Below are 20,748 nucleotides of genomic sequence, written 5' to 3' on the forward strand. Positions count from 1 at the left end.
AGGGAGCCATGAAAATGGGTCTTTCAGATTACCTAGCTCGGGGAATGTAGTCGACAAAGCACTCCGTGGCTATGCTCTGAAACCTACCCTGGGTTTGGACCAAGGTCACGCTTCCCATGGGCTGCTGCCAACAAATGACTGGACAGGACAGGGATACCAAGGTAGGTCCATTCCTGCAAGATGGAGTTTCTTCCAACTAATGACTTGGCTCTCGGGTTCCTGGTCAGCCTAGCTGAAACTTGCTTAGAATCTCCCTGCAATCTAAGACTTTCTTTCCTTTCTTCCTTCCTGCTGTCCTTCACAGGAGTCAGACAGGCACTGAAGTCCGACGGCTCTCCTGGCCTCTTCTGGCTCCTTCCACAATTTCCCTTGCTGGCATTTTCCCTAGTAAATCTCTTTTATATTCAGTCCCATCTTGCGGTTTGCCCCGTGGAGGATCTGGACTAACATAAAACTTAACCTCTTGGAGTTTTTCCTAAGGATAATGGTAGGTAATCATGGCTGCTATTATTACTAAGATGCTTGCAGTTGACGTCTATTACCCTGTTTTAGAAGTGCTGCAATCTGTTTGGCCATCATCTTCCCCACTCTAGATGTACAGAGTTGATTTTTTTTTTTGTAGCCTCCACACCCAACATGGGGCTTGAACTCACAACCCTGAGATCAAGAGTCACATGGTCTACCAAGCAGGCACCCCCAGAGAGGATTTTTTGACCTTTAAGACCATGACTTTCTACTTATTCCTATTTGATTTCATATTTTAGGATTTGATCCGTTATTCCAACCACTATGCAGCCTGACTTAGTTATACAAATTATGCCTTATTCATCGGTGCACAGAGTGGCTCACAGCAACTCCTAAGGGCCGACTATTAAATTGTTAGGGATTTTCCAAGCCAGTTGTTACTGTTGGTTGCTTGAAATGCACTGTGGTTGAGGTGTCTGCTCCATGACATCTGACAAGTGTTGGAGATCAGGGCTTTTAAATTTTTTTCAGAAAGCCAGTTTACCAGCACACTACTGATTCTTCTTCCCAGATGTGCCTTCGGCACAGATAAAAATTTTCAATGTGTTGGGACAAAGAGCAGAGCCATAGAGTTCCATAATTCGGTAAGTCAGAATCAATGGCTCGTCCCGGCAATGTCCACAGCATCAGTGCACTGCAGAGAGGCACTCCGTGGGCCTGTTTGCTGGAACCTTGGCAAGAGCCTCGACAGACAGAGAAGCCAGAGGGAGACAGACTTTGAAAATTAAATTTTTTTTTAAATCTGGGATCGTCTTATACTTAAGCCAACATTTTGTCAGTGGTACTATCAAAAACAGAGATTTCCTCTTGTCTTGCTGTCTTTGCATGGAACTGGTGGTAGACAGACCATGATTCTGAAGCCCCCGGATTCCACAGAAGAACCTCAAAGGCCACAGCAGAAAGGGGAATACTTTCCAAAAGAAGGCGTCCAGAGTCCCCCAACCCTGAGCCAACCAAACTCTTCCTGTTCCTCTTTCATCATTTTATATGTCTGGGTTCCCATTTAAGAGAGCTTTGTAAAATGAACTTTGGTGGTTAAAAAAAAAGAAAAGAAATAAAAGCCACTGTCTTAGTCATCTAGGTTATAAAATCAAACCACGCTCCCTAACTTTCAAAATGAAGAGACAGTTTCTTATTCTGAGAAAATTGCTATAAGAGCTATACCTCTTACCTGAATTACTCTCAATAGGTTCAAATATTGAAATCGTGTCATCACTGAGAAAGTACGAAATAACAAACAACCTGTCCACATCTGCACATTTGTGTGTGAAGAGTTTTGCAAAAAACCGGAGTATATTGCTTATGTTGCCATAGCTAAATGGAAGAGAAATGAGGGTTACAGCCTTATTACAGAATTAAAAAAAAAAAACCCTGCCAAAGGTATGCTATTTTTTTGAGGTATAACTGATTTACAATATTATATTAATTTCACCTGTACAACATGATTCGCTATGACCACTGAAATAAGACTACTCAACACCTACCACCCCACATAGTTATATATTTTATTTCTTGTGATGAGAACTTTAAAGATCTACTCTGTTTGCAACTTTCAAATATGCGATACGGTATTATTGACTATAAACACCATAATGTATTACATCCCAGGACTTCTCTATTTTGTAACTGGAAGGTTGTACCTTTTGACCCCCTCCACCCATTTCACCCACCTCCCCCATCTGCCACGTGTGCTACAGTATTAAGGGAGTAGCATAAACTCTCTGAAGTTGAAAAAGTTCAACCACCTTCTTATTATTTAGGCTTTAGATCTATATGCAGAGAAATTCTCTCAGTTTATTAAAATCTCTCTTATTCTTTAGATGTCCAGGGTAACCCATCGGGAAAATGTACCAAAAACAAATGTCATAAACACACTCCTCAAACCAGCTGCTTTGAACAGGTGTTTCCCACTCACGAGGCTGGTCAGCGGCCACAACAATCATGTCAACAGGAAGGACAGCACCTGGCCTTCACTGGTCCAGCAGCAAGAGGGTATGTCCTGTCAGTGCCTGGAGCCATGACCCCGTGGCCATCTCCCACGTTCTCAGGCCCATTTCTTGCTTCCTTCCAGCCCCACATCCTCTCCTCCCTGAGCCACTCCCCCAGATCCCCAGCATCCCTCCAACTCCCTTCAAGAAAAAAATTACCTCTTCCCTTGCAAATGCTAGAATACATAATGCTAGATTAAATATAGCACTTATCACTCATATTGTGAGTGGCTATTACAGGTCTGTTTCCCCAGGGCAAGGACTGTGCCTTATTAGCCACTGGCTAATACAATACTTTTTACATCATAAGTACTCAATAAATGTTGGTAGAAGGTCATGAAAAGATCCAGATAGATTAAAATTTGCACTCAGAATTCTATGCATGAATAAAATAGTCTAGTGACTATTGAAGATGGGATCAAATTCTAGAATCAAAAGTTCCCAAGTTGACTGCCTGGTCATTGAAGACATTAATTTATGGTCCATGAGTGGAAGCACATATGCGGAAATCAGCTAGTGTAAGGTGGCCTTTGTAAAATACTAAACCCATGGGGAAGTCTTTGGTAACCAAAATCATTACCTCAGGGAGGCACAAAGTAAAATAAACGATGAACTTCATCAATTTCCTGTCACAACTCAAAGCTGGGAGGCCCTCGCTTTCAGATTCTCCTATGCCAAAGATCATTCCTTCCCAGTGGTCACAGAGAATGAAAATACAACAACAAAACAACAAAATAGAACAAAACAGAACCCATATTTCATATTTGCTTTTCTCTGCCCCTTTCTCCGAATGTCCAAGGAAGCAGGGCTGGAAAAGCATGGCGCCAAGATTCTCAGCTACATTGACGTAAGGCCTCCATTGAGGTGGAAAGCAGCAGTTCAGAGGTTTGCCTCCAGGAACCCTAGGGCAAAACAGCCGGGGCTCCACAGCTCTCTCTTCTTAGTTCCTGGTTTCCCTGGCTTCAGACAGATCTCAGAGAGCATGGGGGGAGCTACACCTTGTCAACCATCTTCTCTGGTACATAACTGGATTTATAAGCAACAAACAGATTTGGGGGAGCCATTAACTTTCACAGATACAGGAATGTCCCTGAAACAACCAGAAGGAGGTTTAACATCAGGCCAAAGGAACACTATTGTAAATTTAGCTTCTTAGAACTTAAGTGCGTTTAGAAGTGTGTATGTTAAGTGTGGGTTTTTCACTTTCAAAATGCCATTTTTTTTTTCACCTAAGTCTTGTGTTCTGGAGAGCTCGTCAGTCAGGAATATAATTTACTCAAACAAAAATCTTTAGAGCAGCAGTTCACAAAGTTTGTTGTGTTTAAAAGTCACCTGGGGAACTTGTTAAATATACAGAATCCAGAGTCCTACCCCCAGGGATATGAATTCAGTAGTTAGCTTGTATCTCCAGAAACCTGCATTTTTAATAAGCTCCCCAGGAGGTTCTGATGAAGTGGCCCCCAGAGCACACTTTGGAAAACACTGTGAGTTATCTTCAGCTATTTCCTTGACTAATAAGCTAATTATCAACATTCTCTAAACTTTTTATCACAATACTCCCTCACCCTCAAAAAACCAGCATTTTCTTTGCTTCCTGTTATACCACCTACATTGCTCCATCTGCCCTTCTGGGCCATGGATAGGTTCAGACACACCCACCTGCAGCTAGCTGCCATGACCACGCAGAACATACAGGTGACCCTTGAACAACACAGGTCTATGTAGATGCGGATTATTGTCCTTGCTGTATTGGAAAGGCGGTATCCTATAAGGAATTACTTGGTCATCCACTTCTCAGTGTATATTCACTTCCTTGGTGATTTCTTCTAGTATCAAGTCTTTAACTACCATCTACATGCCAATGATTTCCAAACTTCTATGTTTAACTCAGACCTTTCTCCCGAACCCCAAGTACATATAAATACATTTATTTGTTATATATATATATATTACTTATATTTTGTATTTAGGAGACATCTCACACTTCACTTGAGCCCAAACTGAAGTTCCGTTCTTGCTCCAAACCTGTTCTACCTACAGTCTTTCCCATCTTGGTAGATAGCAATTCTATCCTTCCACTTGCTCAGACCGAAACCTTGGGAGTCATTCTTAATGCCTCTGTGGTTTCAGACCTCATGTCCAAATCTGTCACGGAATCCTGTTAGCTCAAACTTCAAAAACAGTTCCAGAATCTGCTACATCTCATCATTTCCATGGCACCCACCAGGATCAGAGCCATCATAACTTTTCTCTTGGATGGCTGTGGCAGGCTCTGGAGTAGCGCTTACTGCCACCATTGCCCTTCTGCTCTCTACTGACAACAGGGCCACTGGAGTGATTGCTTTAATATGTAAATCAGATCAAGTCACTCCCCCTGCTCTGATTTCCCAAGGAGTCCTCTTATCACTCAAAGTCAAAAGAACCCTTACAATGATCTGCAAGGCCCTATGGCATCTGAGCCCCCATTACCTCTTCTAATCTGTCTTCTCTGCCCTCTACCCTCATCTTCTATCTATGTCAACCTGCTCCTTGCTCAGGGCCCTTACACCAACTGTTCCTTCAGCCCAGAACATATTTCTTCCCTTTTGTAAAGCCCATCCAGACCATGCTCTTTTTAAAAATGAAACCAGGGGTACGCCTCAGCCTCACCCTGCCAGTTCCTCTTTATTCTTCTCATAGCAACTTATTACCTGCTTGACTTCGTCCATGGTACTTAACACCTTCTCCGTACTTATAGAATGCCCTTCTCTGTTAGCCGTGGTGTGCGCTATCTGCCTCCCCCAGTTAGACTGTAAGTTCTAGGAGAGCAGGGCTGCATGTCTGTTCTGTTCAATGACGAATCCCAAGCCCTTAGATCAGGGCTTGGCACACAGGCAGGTGCCCTGTGTTTACGGACCAGGAAAATGAATGGATCGCTCAGGGCTACGTACCCACTGAAAACCTCAAAAACAGCGAGAGCTATACTCTCGGGGTTGGAAGAAACATGAAGTCTTACTTAATGATGAGAAAATAACTTCCTTCCCTTCTGGGACAAAATATTTAACGAGCCCCAAGCATGCAGCCAGTGCTGTTCTCACTCTGAGGGAAGCAGTAAAGCCAGTCCCTGCCCTGAAGGACCTCTTGATCTAGGGGGACACCACGATTCCACGAACAAGTAATTGCCACACACCGCGAATCGTACAGGCTCTGGAGAAAGAAAGGTCAACTCCAGGAGTTAGACTTCTCTGGTTTCAAATCCCAGCTCAACTACAAATGAGCTGGGAGAGCCTGGGCAAATGGCATAAAATCTCTGACCCTCAGTTCCCTCGTGTGAAGAATGGGTACGATAATGTTATTTATTTCATGGGGTTGTTTTGAGGAATACATGAGATCAAGTATTATAAAGTACTTAGCATACCATAATCGCAAATTGCTTATCAGCAGTAGTAATATTATTATTATTATTATTATTATTATTATTACAACTACAAGAGGTATGACCAGCAGAGTATTGTGGGCACACAGAGAACAAAGTAACTAATTCCACCAGTGCAGGGAGAAAGATACTATTCTGGTTCTCCCAAATCAGACTAGACAATCTGCCCAGCAGGCCACCACAGTGAATTTTTACCCAGAAAATAAAGGCCTTCATTCCATCAAAAACCTCATATGTTCTAATTTGGAACTATTTCCTCCTCCAGCGAATTAAAGTAGATCACCAGTAACCTCATACAATGATTAGCACCCAGGAGATTTCTAACAGCAACATACATATAATCGACACACGTCACACACAACTACACATCTCAATTCCCACTTTATCTGCATGAAGAAACTGTCTTTTGCATGCTTTGTGGACCGTCTTCCCTAGGTTCTCACAGCTTTAAAACCTTGAGTTATTCAAACTCATGTGTAAGTCTCTAGCTGAATGTGCCAGTTACTATGGAAACAAGGTCACTGTGTGGGAGGAGCTTGAAGGAAGTGTATTCCTGGCTCAGAGCGAGCAGTGGACAGAAAGAAACAAAATTAGACACATTTGTGCCTGTGCCACCGTCATCCAGTCCTGACAGCAGGACGAGAACGTGGAATGCTGTCTACGGTCCATGCTCTGTGGGCAAGTTGATGCGGTGTAGACAGAAAGAGAGAGACTAAGGCAGCTACCCACAAGGAGCTGTTTTCCCCCTGGGTTCCAGAACCAACACCCTAGATCATATTTCATCTTGTTTACTTATAAGAAAAATTCCCTCTCCTTTTACAATAGGGACATTCTTCTTGCCCGCCTCCTTCGGGTGGCTGCCCTAAAAAACAGCAGTTAGTGAAAAGTATCCATCAGAAGTCCTGCCCTGAAACCTCACGGTAAACTCTGTTATCCATAAGGAGGATGGCGTATGAGTTGGTATCCCCCTGATGTGATTGAAAGCAGTGGTTCTCAAAGTCTGGTGCATATCAGAACCCCCTGGAAGGCTGGTTAAAACACAGTAAGGGGTCCTACCAACCCCCAGAGTCTCTGCCTTAGGAGGTCTAGGATTAGGCACAAGAATTAGTGTTTCTAACCAGTGTGGGGACCACACTTTGAGTAGCATCTATTCTAGCACTTAAAAAAAAAAAAAAAACAGAACCCTAAAGTACTTCAAAATAAAGGATTGGCTTTTTTAAAAAAGATTTTATTTTTATGTTATCTCTACACCCAGCATGGAACTCAAACCTACAACCCTGAGATCAAGAGTCACAGGCTCCACCGGCTGAGCCAGCCAGGTGCCCCAAAGATTATTTCTTTAAAGTTTGCAAAGGCCATCATGTCATGAGGAAGACAACCTTTTTGACATTCTATACAATTCTTCATGTATTTTTGTCATTTTTACAAGCACGGCAAAACGATTATTTTCTCTATGTCAAAATGGTTCTACGATTGCATCTGATCCCATTAGATTTTATATCAAATTCAGGATGCTATATTTTTCATCTCCTTCTCCTGGTCTTACTACATGTTCCTTTATCATTTTCCTCTACCAGTTCTCCTGACTCACTAATCCCCTCATGCAGGACTTCAATGGTTAGCCCACATCCTATTCAAAAATCTGCAACATTTTCCCGCCATTTCCCCCCCCAACTTCTTTCTCAGGGGCCTCATCTCCCTGAAGAAGTAAAAAAGTGGCCATGGGCTGTGCCCACATTCTACACACATGATGGAGTGGGAGATTTTTCCTTGTATATATTAGGAAAAGTTTTGAAAGTCCATATTTTGAAATTATATTTGGCCATGGGAGCAATCTACGGTTACTAAACTCAGCCAAACTTCTCAAAGGAAAACAACATCAGTCGTCAAATAAAAGTCTGAAAAATACTTCAGAGTCACTAAAGCCTTGAGACCAAGGGTAGGCAAACTACAGCATGTGGATCAAATATGGCCAGCCACCCGGTTTTGCATGGGCTGTAAGCTAAGAATGGTTTTCACGTTTTTCAATGGGTGAAAACATCAAGAAGATATTATTTTGTGATATGCAAAAATTATATGAAATCCAATGTCAGTGTCCATACACAAAGTTTTATTGGAACCAGTCACACCTTTGTTTATGGGCTCTACAGATCCTTTCACATTATGGTGACAGAACTGGATGGTTCTAACAGAGACCCTATGGCCTTCAAAGCCAAAAATATTTAGTATCTGACTCTTCAAGACAAATTTTGCTGACCCCTACTCTATACCACTTCCAAGGGACCATCTTGAGGAGATATATGTAAGGAAAGGCAACATCAATTGGGGGTAATATAATTTTAGGAGCTTCTAGCTGACTCGTTAAAATAATCACTCAATTGCACACTTCGGCAGCACTTATACTAAATTGGAACAATACAGAGATGAGTGTGTCTGCTGCGTCATTAGGATGACAAGCAAATTCATGGAGTGTTCTCTAGTTTCAGAAAATAAAAATAAAAAATAATAAAAGAAAATAACCACTTGGTGGTAGAGAAAAGGGAACCTTCATGCACTATTGGTGGAAACGTGAAGTGGGGGCAGCCACTCTGGGAAACGGTATGGAGGTTCCTCAAAAAATTAAAACCACCATATGATCCAGCCATTCCACTTCTGGATATATATTCAGAGAAAATGAAATCACTAACTTGAAAGGATACCCACACCCTCGGGTTTACTGCGTTATGCACAACAGCCAAGACATAGAAGCAACCTAAGCATCCAGCGACAGGCAGATGGATACAGGTATATGTACACGCACTGGAATATTATCCAACTATACAAAAGGAGGAAATCCCGCCATTTGCAACAACATGGATGGACCTCGAGGGCATTATGCTCAGTGAAATAAGTCAGAGAAAGACAAATACTGTATGATCTCACTTACGTGTGGAATCTCAAAAAACCAAACACACAGAAACAGATCAGACTGGTGGTTGCCAGAGCTCGGGGGGGAAGAGAGTGGGTAAAATGGGTAGAGGGGATCAAAAGGTACAAAATTCCAGTCATAAGATCAGTAAGTCCTAGGGATGTAATAATGTACAACAGGGTGTATGTAGTTAACAATACTCTATTGTATATTGAAAAGTTACTGAGGGACCAGATCTTAAAAGTTCTCATCACAGAAGAAAAAAAAAACGTAACTATGGGAGATGACTTACATGAACTAATCTTCCAGTGGTGATCATTTTTACAAAATGTATATGTATCCAATCATTATGTTGCACACCTTTAAATTATATAATGTTGGGGCGCCTGGGTGGCTCAGTCGGTTAAGCGTCTGCCTTTGGCTCAGGTCATAACCCCAGGGTCCTGGGAATGAGTCCCACATCGGGTTCCTTGCTCAGCAGGAAGCCTGTGTCTCCCCCTCTGCCTGCCCCTCCCCCTGCTTGTGTGCACACTCTCTCTCTCTGATAAATAAATAAAATCTTTTTAAAAAATTACACAATATTATATGTCAAGTATACTTCAATAAAACTGGGAAAAAATAAAATAACCACTCAACGAAGAACCTCTTAATACTTGCATGTTAATCAGTGTCATTAAAAAGCTATAATGTGATGTTCCTGAACTCTTAATTACATGAGCTGAGTGTCTTATGTTCCGCCCTGAAGATTATGGTATAAACCCTGAATACATTTGGGAAAGATCAGACTGAAGTCATGGTTCCCTCAAGCACCTGTCTTTTGCCACGAACTTCCTGAAGTCCTTCTGATGAGGTGTGGGCCTGAGGCCTATGCAGGAGCGGAGAGAATCCTCTTCAGAACCAAAGCCAGTATAAGGTGGAAATTTCCTTTCTATTTTTGGAGGAGGTGGAGCCTTGCACAGAATCGAGGTGAAGTTCTCTATAACAAAACAAAGGCGAACGAAACATCAATATTTTTTTTTTGCCCTGATTGTGGCTGTTTTGAAAGGTTTGTTATGTTTTCAAGATGGACATGGAGATCTTTGTGGACTATTTTAAACTCTTTCAAACAAAACACAGCAAAATCCTGGGAGGGTAGGTTTCATTTGTGTTTACAAAAACCACAGAACTCACTCAATAATCGCCATTGGTTCGAAAGAAAGAAAAGAAAAAAAAAAGAAACTGTCTATGTCGAATAAGTAAACATTTATCTTTTGTCATCACACCCCCATGTCTGACTATTTTTCATTCTTCCCTGATTGTTCCAGTGATATGAAAATTCAAACTTGGGACTTTTTGCCACCCATCCCCTGTTTTAACCTGCAGCTTAGGCCCTTCCTGCCCAGTCAACACTCACTCTTCAAATTCCTTTCCAAACAGGACTAACTCCTGTTTTGCCTCTACCTTCCCCATGCGCTGTCCTCTCCTCCTGCGTCCAACTTTTTCAGGCCTCTCTCTTTCCTCCAACTCAACCCCAGGCCATGGCACTTCCCCATCTAGTGACAAAACAAAATCAAAACTGCTCACCAGCCACCGCTCCGGGTTGCGCTTGTGACTGCCCAAGAAGACTACAATGAAAAGACTACCAAGTCTTTTCTACCAAGAAAAGACTAAAATGTGATGAAGCAAAAACAAAAACAAAATAAAATAAAATAAAACAAAACAAAAACCAAAAACACACACATAAATAAAACTGAAAACAAACAAATACACAAAACTTTAAAGCTAACCCCTGCTTACTCGCTCACAGGGGGTGTTACATGGAAATACCACTGATTTTCTTTCTGTACTTTTTATCTGTGAGGCAGGAGAGATGGACAGAGAGCTTCGGACATATCTGTAACACCCTGGCAGCTTTCAGGCCCTCGTTTGTGAAGCTGTAGAATGTCTGAGAAGCAAGTGTGCTCTCCAGAGGGAAGAGACTGCTGAACTGAGAGCTCCAAGTCACTTACTTGTATTTGTTCCACCACAAACGGCAAAGAAAATGCCAGGATCTTTCCGAAAGCAAAACACAACAAGAAAACAACTCATGCAGTCTAACTTCTACTCCTTCCCCAAGCTCTCATATCCCATAGGTAGTGCCATTTGGGACTCAGAGTAGTTCCATATAAGCAATGATTTCCTTTTCCACTGTCAAAGTCCTAGCAGAAGCAAGAGTACAGACTTAGAGCACATCTCTATCGCTGAAAATGTGCATCAATTTGTCATTCAACGCAACCTAACTCTTAAAATTGAGGGTTTTTTTTTTTAAACAGATGGATCAAAAGGCTAAGGGTCTGCAGCTATTTCTAACTCTGATTTGAAGACATTTTCAACTTTCATATTTCCTTAGACTTCCTTATTCCTCAGCTTTGTGTGAAATCCCCTCAAGCATGATCCCCAAAAGAGTACTGTTCTATCCTAACGGAAACCGTTCACAGAAGACACACTGGCAGAGAGAACGCCATCAGAGCTTTCTCACTGGCTCAAGTGAGAGCCAGCAGCCAAGCAGCCAGTACAGAAGTGACAGCAAGCCTCTCCTATTGCTATTTTTGTGGCAATTAAAATCTGGGTGATAAAGAGGAAAATTCAGATTTTGGGATTAGGCAGAACTGCAGTAGACCCTATTGTTGCTAACCATGAAATCAAACATGCCACTGAGTGGTACCGTCATTTCAGGGAAAGGACCAGAGGCTGGCAGGGAAAGCTCAGTGTGATTATTAGAAAACTGGGGCATGATCCGCTTCTCTTAACAGGGGACACATCCATACGGACAACTCTCCATACTAATCTGAAGAGTGTAACCGAAAGAGGATGCGTACTGAATCACAAAGTAATTAAGAATGCATTCTATACCTCCCCCCAAATTACAGGTTTTATAACAGCCTTGTTTTCTCAACTACATAATTTTTGCAACAGATTTAAGTAACAAAAGAACCAAGTCAGAGCTTTCCTCTGCACCCACAGTGCCATCTAGTGTATAAACGCCAAGGACGGTTCCACTCCACTTGCCTGATTTTTTGTCCCGCGTCCATCTTTCTGGATACTCTGACCCAAGAGCTCATGTCTCTGGGTAATTGTATACCTTCACAAGGCTTGGGACTTGCCCCTGAATATGCTTCATGTCTTTGGTGTTCCAAAGCATGGTGTTTGGTGTTCCATGTCTTTGGTGTTCCTAGCATCCTGCATGTTTCAGGTATTAAAAACTATTTGTTGGATACATGAAAAATGACATGTTTTTGTACACAGCATCTTCCCAAATATCTTCTTCAACGGCCCTCTCCTGAACCCTGGGACACATCTGGCTTTCCAATGGTCTGATTCCTCTAATTCCAAGTGACTTGCACAAACATATATACTGAATGTCCAGCCGTGATTAACTAGATTCCAACAAATTTGCAGAAAAGTGATAGGTTTCTCAAATGAATCTTAATGACACTTTACAGTGACCGACTATTTGCCATCTCAGTTGGAAACTACGCTGGAAAAAGCCTTCAATCACCTCAAAGTTCATCTTGTATGTTCTAGTAACCACATATGGACTCACATTTGGGGAGGCCTGAGGCTTACATAATTTGGGAGAAGCTCTTCAATACAAAGAATGCCAAATTATGAAGACAAACTCAGGTCCACGGCCTTGGACTGGGGCTCCTGCAAAGGAAGAACCCTAAAACTCGAGCTTCATGAACGTCAAAGCAAATCCCCCTCTGCTTGTACAATACCCAGGTCAACTAATTTGGATGGGATGTTCATTTCTGGGTCAAATCATTAATGAATCGCATACTTCTGAGCTGTAGCTAGAAAATCCTTGGGGACCATCGATTCCTCAATCCACTGGACTTCACAGGGGAAGACAAAGGGATAAAACTGTTCCACCCATTAAGGTCATATCGTGCAACCAGAAGCAAAGTCTACTCCATTGTTGTAGCCTGGGATGGCTCATCTGCTCACATGACTATTAAATTCCCCATCTTGGATGTCCCACTGCTTCCTGCACCAGGAGTTCAGAGTTAATCAACAGTCCAGAAGTAATACTGCAAAATTAAAGATGCTTTAACAACTGTGCTCATCCTTCATGTCAGTACAGCCTCGGAAATATTCAAGAGCAATGGGGAACGGCTGGTCTTTTACTTGTTGGTTGTCCCAGCTCCTAAGAATGGATGACCAGCAAGTCCTCCTATAGCAAAGAAATAACCCAAGGCAGGAAATTCTAGGTAAGAGCTGTTTCAAGTCCCTGTTCCTTCGGTGAAAGAAACACATGCTGGAGCCCCTGGAGCCTTTTCTAACCTTTATGCTACAGGAAAGTCCAACAGGCCTCCATCTGCCAGTCCATGTTCATCCACACGAAATAATGAGGGAGCGACATGCTACCACCCAGCAGGTGAGCCAGGGCTGGCGGGATGGCCAAGCTGCCTGGTGGGGTAGTCACACTGGAGTGTTTTGTGCAAGAAGTCGACGGAATTGCTTTTTCCTTAGAATCCTTAAATGCACAGAAGAATCTTCTCTTTTTAGGAGGCAAATTGGGTTTTACACCAGGGTGCAAATAGCTCTTGGAAAAAAGCACCTGAGGCTGCATTTACCAATGTCCCCTCTGGCTTCTTCTTAGGAGGTCCCTGGTGTGTGGTAAGCACTTGCCAGCTCCTTCCTGTGGGGCTGCAGAGCAGAGACACTACGCATTCTACCGACCACAGTTATTGACATGGAAGGAAAGGTGACCTCGGGTATGGGCAGGACCTTGTTCAGGTCTAAGCTCCCAAAATCCTGAAGTACAGTGTATAGAATTTGGTCTTACGAATTTGGAGAAGCAGAATGAATTATCAACCAAATGAAAATGTCAGAAGTAACGGTATCCAAGTAACATGAAGCATCTTAATTTAACCTTACCAAAAAGTCAGAAAAGGCAATGTAAAGATTATCAGAGAACACGGATTCACAACCCACCCACCCCCGCCCCCGCTGCATCGTGGATATAATTTCTAGTCATTACTTACATTAAGTACACTGTTGTTACTCAAGAAATGTTGTGTAATAATAGTGACTGTTAAATGGGATATTTTAACATATGTTATGAGAAATATAAAAAGTCAGCGTGACTATAAAATGCATCATAATTTTGCATTTGCATAATTTTCTGTTTAAACGCATAATGCTCGTGTTATATTAGCTTTAAAGGCACAAACTGTTTTGTTTTGTTTTTTTTACATAATACATAATCCTATAGAGTGAACAAAAGAAGTGAGCAGAAAGAAATTAAGCGCTAGGGCTCCACGGAAATGGACCATGGGTCACCTGAAGCAGATCCATACAGAGTACACCAGTGAATTCATTCTGCCTCGGCAAGTTCCCTGCCAACATGTTAAGAAACTAAGAGTGTCCCATGTCTCGCCAGAACCATGTCCATTTTACCAAATGCCACCTTCAGAGTCTCAAAATTAAGCTGACAGACAAACACCAACCAGATGTTGGGCTCTAGGTCGAAGGGATCCTAGGATGGTTTGGAAACTTTGCCCCATCCTTTACACGAAGATAATCATTCAGTGGGACAGAAGTCAGTGTTTTTGGTTAACTCATCTTTTATATATATATATTTCAAATTTTAAGTAGCCAACACTGAAGATTTATTGGCTTTAAATAGGCACCGACATTTATAAAAAAACAAATCTCTGGGGCACCTGGGTGGCTCAGTGGGTTAAAGCCTCTGCCTTCAGTTCTGGTCATGATCGCAGGGTCCTGGGATTGAGCCCCGCATTGGGCTCTCTGCTCAGCAGGGAGCCTGCTTCCCCCCCACCCCTGCCTGCCTCTCTGCCTACTTGTGATTTCTGTCAAATAAATAAATAAAATCTTAAAAAAAAAACCAACAAAAAACAAATTCTCCTATACAAAGACCTATGGGCCACTAGCCACTTCCTACAATAGCCACCACATGCACTATCCTGGATGCCTCTTGCTCACAGTCCCCAAAACCAATATGCCCAATGGTGTCCACAGACGAGGAAGAATGTTGGGAGACCCCACCAATTTGGCCCCACAGGGCCCACACATTTTGCCTAATATGGCATTGCAGCTGCAGTGGAACAAATTCCCTTAATGTACTGAAGAGTGAAATTCAATGTCCTTTTTTGTTCCAATGCTTTGTGTGTGGTACATGCCTTCTCCCACGAGATATGAATTCCCAGGAGGAAGGGCGCCTGGTGGCTGTTGCTTAAGTATCCGACTCTTGGTTTCGGCTCAGGTCATGATCTCAGGGTCTTGGGACTGAGCCCCGCATTGGGCTCTGCACTGAGTGTGAAGCCTGCTTGAGATTCTCTCTCCCTCTCTCTCTGCATCTGCCCCCTATCCAGCTCTCTCTAAATAAATAAATAAATAAAATCTTTAAAGAGAAAGAAAGAAAGAGATTCCCAGGAGTTTGGGAATACTCCACAATGGAACACCAAGACCTGTGAGGTGCTCGTCTCATTCTAAAGAAAAAGCACCTTGTCTTCTAGAAAGCTGTGGTTGCTTCTGGCCTCCATCTCATCCCTCAGGGAAGTGTGCTCACCAGAACACTCCAAGGTTCGGAAAGGCATGCAGGAATAAGCCCTCCTACCCCAGCCAGATCCCAGCCTGGGAGGTCAGCAACTCCCGCCACCCCCACTTAGCCTAGCGCCAGCAGGTACCTGGAACAGGGCCCAGGAAGGGGGCAGAGCTGGCTGGCAGGTTTCACAAATGAGGGGTTTGTTTGTCAGGTCTCGTATCAGATCCTCTGCCTGCTTCTGTCATTCTCATAACACCATCCAATGTGCTATAGGTTTCCACTCTCCTTCCAGCCCAAGAAACTCTTTAACTCTGTAGCTCCTAAGTCCTACTACAATAACCTGTGCCCAGTAGGTTCTTAATAAATCACATGTCTTCATTCTGAACTGAACTTATCTGAATAGAACGGATACCCAAGAAGAGAGAAAGCTGGAAACGTAGCCAGGCTTCACCAGCAAAGGTAGAGCAAACTGACACAAGAGAATTCCCCAGAAAACTCAAGAAGCAGTATAACCATTGTAGTAAGCAAGAATTCAGTGAAAAGAAAAGCATTCAGATTCCCATTTCAGTTGCTCGACCAGAAAACACTGACCCCATATTGCAGTAAGGCAGGGGGCTGGCTATAAAGGAAAACCGAAGCCTCTGGCAGCGGGCAGGCAAGCTCAAATCTCAGCTCACCCCTCACTCACTGCACAACCTCTGACAAGTGAGCCGCTTCCAAGCCTCAGTTTCTTTACCTCAAAAATGGAGGTAATGAGCCTAGAATCATTGTTAGGAATAAGGAAGCCAACGAACGCCCAACAGAGAGCAAATGCTCCATAAATGGTAGCGATGATGAGCTTAGACTTTCAAACCCAAAAGTAAAATCTTACATAGGGGACAAAGATTCCAAGTTTTAAAATGTATTTTCTAATGGACATACGTTTCGCTTACCAATTCCATATTTTGTCTTATAATAAGTCTTCGTGAATTCATCACAGTCACAAAGCAGCACTTTCCTTCCCCACACGTTGATGGTGGCTCCTATGAACAGGTCATCATCTTTATAAAACTCTTGATCTACTTTTCCTAGCTAATAAAAACAAAGGAACAAAGTGTGGGCACCACAGACCCTCCAAAGAGGTAGGAATCCATTCCCGAAAGAAACATAATTGCAAAACCAAACCAAACCAAAACAAAAACCCACCCCTCAATTGTATCATTTACAACAGGATTTTAAAAACCAAGCCAAAACAAGCAGTCGGTGTTAACACTTGGAAACTCTTTATACACGCACTTAAGCACATTCGGTGTGGACAGACAGCGATGCGTTGCATGTGCATTTATATAGTCATTAACTTCATTCATAGTCAATCCCCCAAGACAATCTGTGACTCCCTGCACATGTCAGGTTCCAGGAGAGCCACACTGGAAAGAGCAACAAAACGTGAGGCTCCTTACCTTGTATTTATCCAATAGGTAGCCTTTGACTCGGTTTTCTCCCAAGCCACTGTACACATTAAGAACTGTTCGATCTGTTATCTGGCCTGGCTGATAGACTCCAGGTGGGCCGTACTAGAAGACAGAATGCAAACAAGTGTGTGGTGTGGTGGATGGCCTACTAAACACAGAGCCGGGAAGGGTGAGGGGCTCAACTGGGAAATACGCATTGTATGTGAAGGGGCGTGAACACGCCACCCCAAAATATGTCTCTTGGGTGTACTGATTATTTTGAGCTGGTTATTTTTAAGAAACGGCAGGCACAGGAAAAGCTGAGTACCAATTATCCTTCTGTATAAAAAAAAATGTACATCTATAAAGAAATCTCCGTTTGTAAGAGTGTCTCCCTCTGTGTACCAGGAAAAGAAAGAAGACTCGTACTCTCTAAAACCTCTGATTAATGGAAAAGACAACATAAATCTACGTAACAACCTTCCTCTTGTTTACTGTGCTTTTCTCCATGACCCCCTATAACTGGCCTCCTTCCCACCTCCCCTGGCAGTTTGTTCCATCTTTAAGACGAGATGATGTTTAAGATGGTGGCTTTGGCCATTTCAGGGAGTTACTCCATTTTCCTTTCCTTACAGGAGGTATGCAGGTAATTAAATGTTTGTTGGTCTTTCTCCTGTTAATCTGTTATTCTGGGTATGGGGGGGCGTGGTCTCAGCCAAGAACCTAGAATAGAAGGGCAGAGAGAAATGTAGCTATCCTCTCGCTAACACAGTTCTTTTCGGCCATCACACTCCATGTACCTCCCTCTATACTTCCACACCCATCCTTCAAGGCCCTGATCAAGGCCCATTATTCCCCTGACCCTTCCCATGCTCCTGGCCTGTCCCCAGTCCACACCTCCATAGCACCTACCACAGGGTTAAAGCAGCCCTTGTGGTTCTCTAAAATGCCTCATCGGCAGACATCTTTTCTCTGCATTCAACTACGAAATGCCCTGAGGAAGAAACCGTGCCTTGCCGTCTTTACTCAGCTTAGCATCCTGCCCAATCCTGAGCTTGGGAAGCACTAGCTGGCGGCGAGACAGAGGCAGCGGGCGAGGCACAAGAACAACAGAGCACAGTCAGCCTTTACCAGAAACTGTGGCCCGGAGCGACCCTCGATGCTCCTCAGTTCCGTGCACTGGGGGTGGTCCCAGCAGTTGCAGGAGCTGCGGGAAATCTCCTAACTAACTTATGCAAATTGATAGTGATCAGTTTCTCAAATCATATACAGATGAGAAATCTGAATCATCCCTGATACGTGCGACATAAAATGCCAAGTTCAAATGTGTGAATTTAGTAGTTGTGGGGTGCAAGTAAGCCACGTAACAGAAAACCAGCGTACTTGGAGCACATTCTGTCTTCGCCGCTTACTAGCTACAGGACTCGGAGCCAGATATTTACCTTCTGGGAACTTCAGTTTTGTCATCTAACTGCGATAATAGTACTGATTCCTTGCTTTCTCAAAGGATGCTTGAGTGTCAAGGGAATACCTACTGCTATTTTCTCTCTCCCCCATGAGAATGTAAGTTCCACAAATCGGGACTTAATCCATTTTCTTTCACACTGTAACCTCAGAGCCAGCACATAGTTGACACTTGATAAATATTTGCTGAATGAATAAATGAATCAAATGATGTCAAGACACACTGCAAATGTCAGGTGCGTCATTATTATTTTATAATTAGCATATCAGTCAGAGCCATTCTAAAATAGTTAAAAACTTTTAACCAGGGATGCCTGGGTGGCTCAGTCGGTTAAGCATCTGCCTTCAGCTCCCGTCATGATCTCTGGATCGTAGGACTGAGCCTGGCGTTAAGCTCCCAGCTCAGCGGGGAGTCTGTTTCTCCCTCTCCCTCTGCCCTTCCTGCTCCCAAGCACATATTTGCACATGTGCTCTCTCACTCTCTCTCTCTCTCTCTCTCAAATAAATAAATTTTAAAAATATTTTTTAAAAAATATTTTATCCAAATAACAAATGAAACATAACACAGAACTGTGAAAAGGATTTTATGTTTTTATGTGTCCTTATAGTGTTTTTAGGTTCTTAGTGGGTGTCTTTTACTATACTATCCTTTTACAGTTACTTCCAGAGGGAGGCCTTGTTACCAGCATTTTAGAGATAGGGAAATACACTCAGAGAAGTGACGTGACTTGCTGAAGGTCAGACAGCTTTTAAGTGGGAGACCCATAATTCTAACCCAGGTCTTCTGTCTCTGTGCTGTTTCTGCTGCACCCAAGTTACATTAGCTCTCACATGGCCGTGAACATGTAGAGATCAGTCTCACAACTCTCTTTTAATAGTAACAAAATGTAAAAGCTGTCATTGACGCTAGCCAATGGCTAGTTGGTGACTGATGGCTACTCTTCTAAGAGTCACTCTTGTGCATACGCTTATAGGAGTGTGTGTGTGTGTGTGCATGTATGTGTGCATGTGTGTGTGTATTTGTACATTCACAACATAGACCAAAACCATGCAACTTCCTCAGTAAAATATAGAGGCCAGAGGCCAGTGCCCTACCCAAGGGCATGAGCAACTGTGTTTTAAATTATTTTTTAAGATTTATTTTTTTATTGGTGAGAGGGTAGAGGAAGAGAGACCCTCAAGCAGACCTCTGCACTGAGTGGAGGACCCCAAGATTATGACCTGAGTTGAAATCAAGAGTCATACACTCAGTTGACTGTGCCCCCCAGGCACCCCAAGAGCAATTCTAACTAGAGAGTCTTTTACATTCAGAAGACTGATTACGAACTCTGTAATAAATATGTGCTTTCTCTTACATTTGACTTTCTTCCTTTACTTGCCTTAATTAAATCCCAAATATTCCTACCTCAATTTGTCATATCCTCTATGGTACTTTCACAGATGTATCTTAGGAGAGAGCACAAAATCAAGCTTTTCTAGACACCTGTACTAACATATGGTGACTGATACCTGGGCCCGACATTCCAGACAGGGAGTGACGAGTGTCTTTGAGGTCACAGGCAAATGTGGAAAGGGGTTCTGTGTCCGCTGCTCACCTTAGGGAGCTTTCTTCTCTGGAGGAACAAGGACATAGCATCCCGGCCTGAGTTGTGTGGTATCACTTCTTTGACTTCAATGGTATCATCAGACAGAAAGTAATGCAGAATGAGTTCCCTACGGTCCCCAAACAGCGAGGCGGAGTCATCCCACAGGCAGAAAAAACGTAACACCTTCCTATCGTATTCAAGGAACTGTTTCAGGGTGTCAAAGGACTCATAAGGACGTAAGGGGCCCATGCAGTCTAGAGTCTGAAAACAGAAAAAAAAAAAAAGTCAAGAACAGCACTTCCACGCAACCACTTCTGAGACGCAAGCTATCAAAGAATGTAAAGATATCTTGCCCATTGACTATGACGGGATATTTATTTTTTTTAAATGTCAACACGTTAATGACATACATGTAGATACACCTACAGCAAGTTTTCACCTTAAAAATACAGACAATCAAGTAGTAGAAATCATTTAAGATCAAACAGTAATCTGAAACACTAAAATACACTTCGGGTTGTCTTTGAAAACTGGCTTTTTTCCAGGACTTAAAATGCTTAAGAACACACAAAACTAACATGTGGTGACAGAAATTAAAATGGTAATTTCCTCTCTGGGTAGGGGACTGTCCAGAAAGGGGGAGAAGGGAATTTTCTGGGGTGATGGAAATATTCCACATCTTGATTTTTGTGTCACTTATTAAACTGCATACATTTTCCAAAACTTGTTGATTTGTATGCTTAAGATTTATACATCTGAGGGGCACCTGGGTGGCTCAGTGGTTTAAGCCTCTGCCTTCAGCTCAGGTCATGATCTCAGGGTTCTGGGATCGAGCCCCACATCAGGCTCTCTGCTCAGCAGGGATCCTGCTTCCCTCTCTCTCTCTGCCTGCCTCTCTGCCTA

General features: G+C 42.9%; 1 protein-coding gene across 1 annotated transcript in view; it reads right to left on the reverse strand.

Moving 5' to 3' along the window:
* LOC111150497 (EF-hand domain containing 2) overlaps positions 1-20,748 on the reverse strand; it is a 188,316-nt gene that overhangs the window by 81,562 nt on the left and 86,006 nt on the right. Inside the window, exons 5-9 of the mRNA XM_022507976.1 lie at positions 19,855-20,106; positions 16,805-16,918; positions 16,298-16,436; positions 9,647-9,812; positions 1,697-1,839 (exon numbers count right to left, since the gene is read on the reverse strand). Of these exons, the coding sequence (XP_022363684.1) occupies positions 1,697-1,839; positions 9,647-9,812; positions 16,298-16,436; positions 16,805-16,918; positions 19,855-20,106 (814 nt within the window). The remainder of the gene's footprint in view (positions 1-1,696; positions 1,840-9,646; positions 9,813-16,297; positions 16,437-16,804; positions 16,919-19,854; positions 20,107-20,748) is intronic.

Source organism: Enhydra lutris, unplaced genomic scaffold (genome assembly GCF_002288905.1).
Source record: "Enhydra lutris kenyoni isolate GAN:26980312 unplaced genomic scaffold, ASM228890v2 scaffoldscaffold23, whole genome shotgun sequence".
Lineage (NCBI taxonomy): Eukaryota > Metazoa > Chordata > Mammalia > Carnivora > Mustelidae > Enhydra > Enhydra lutris.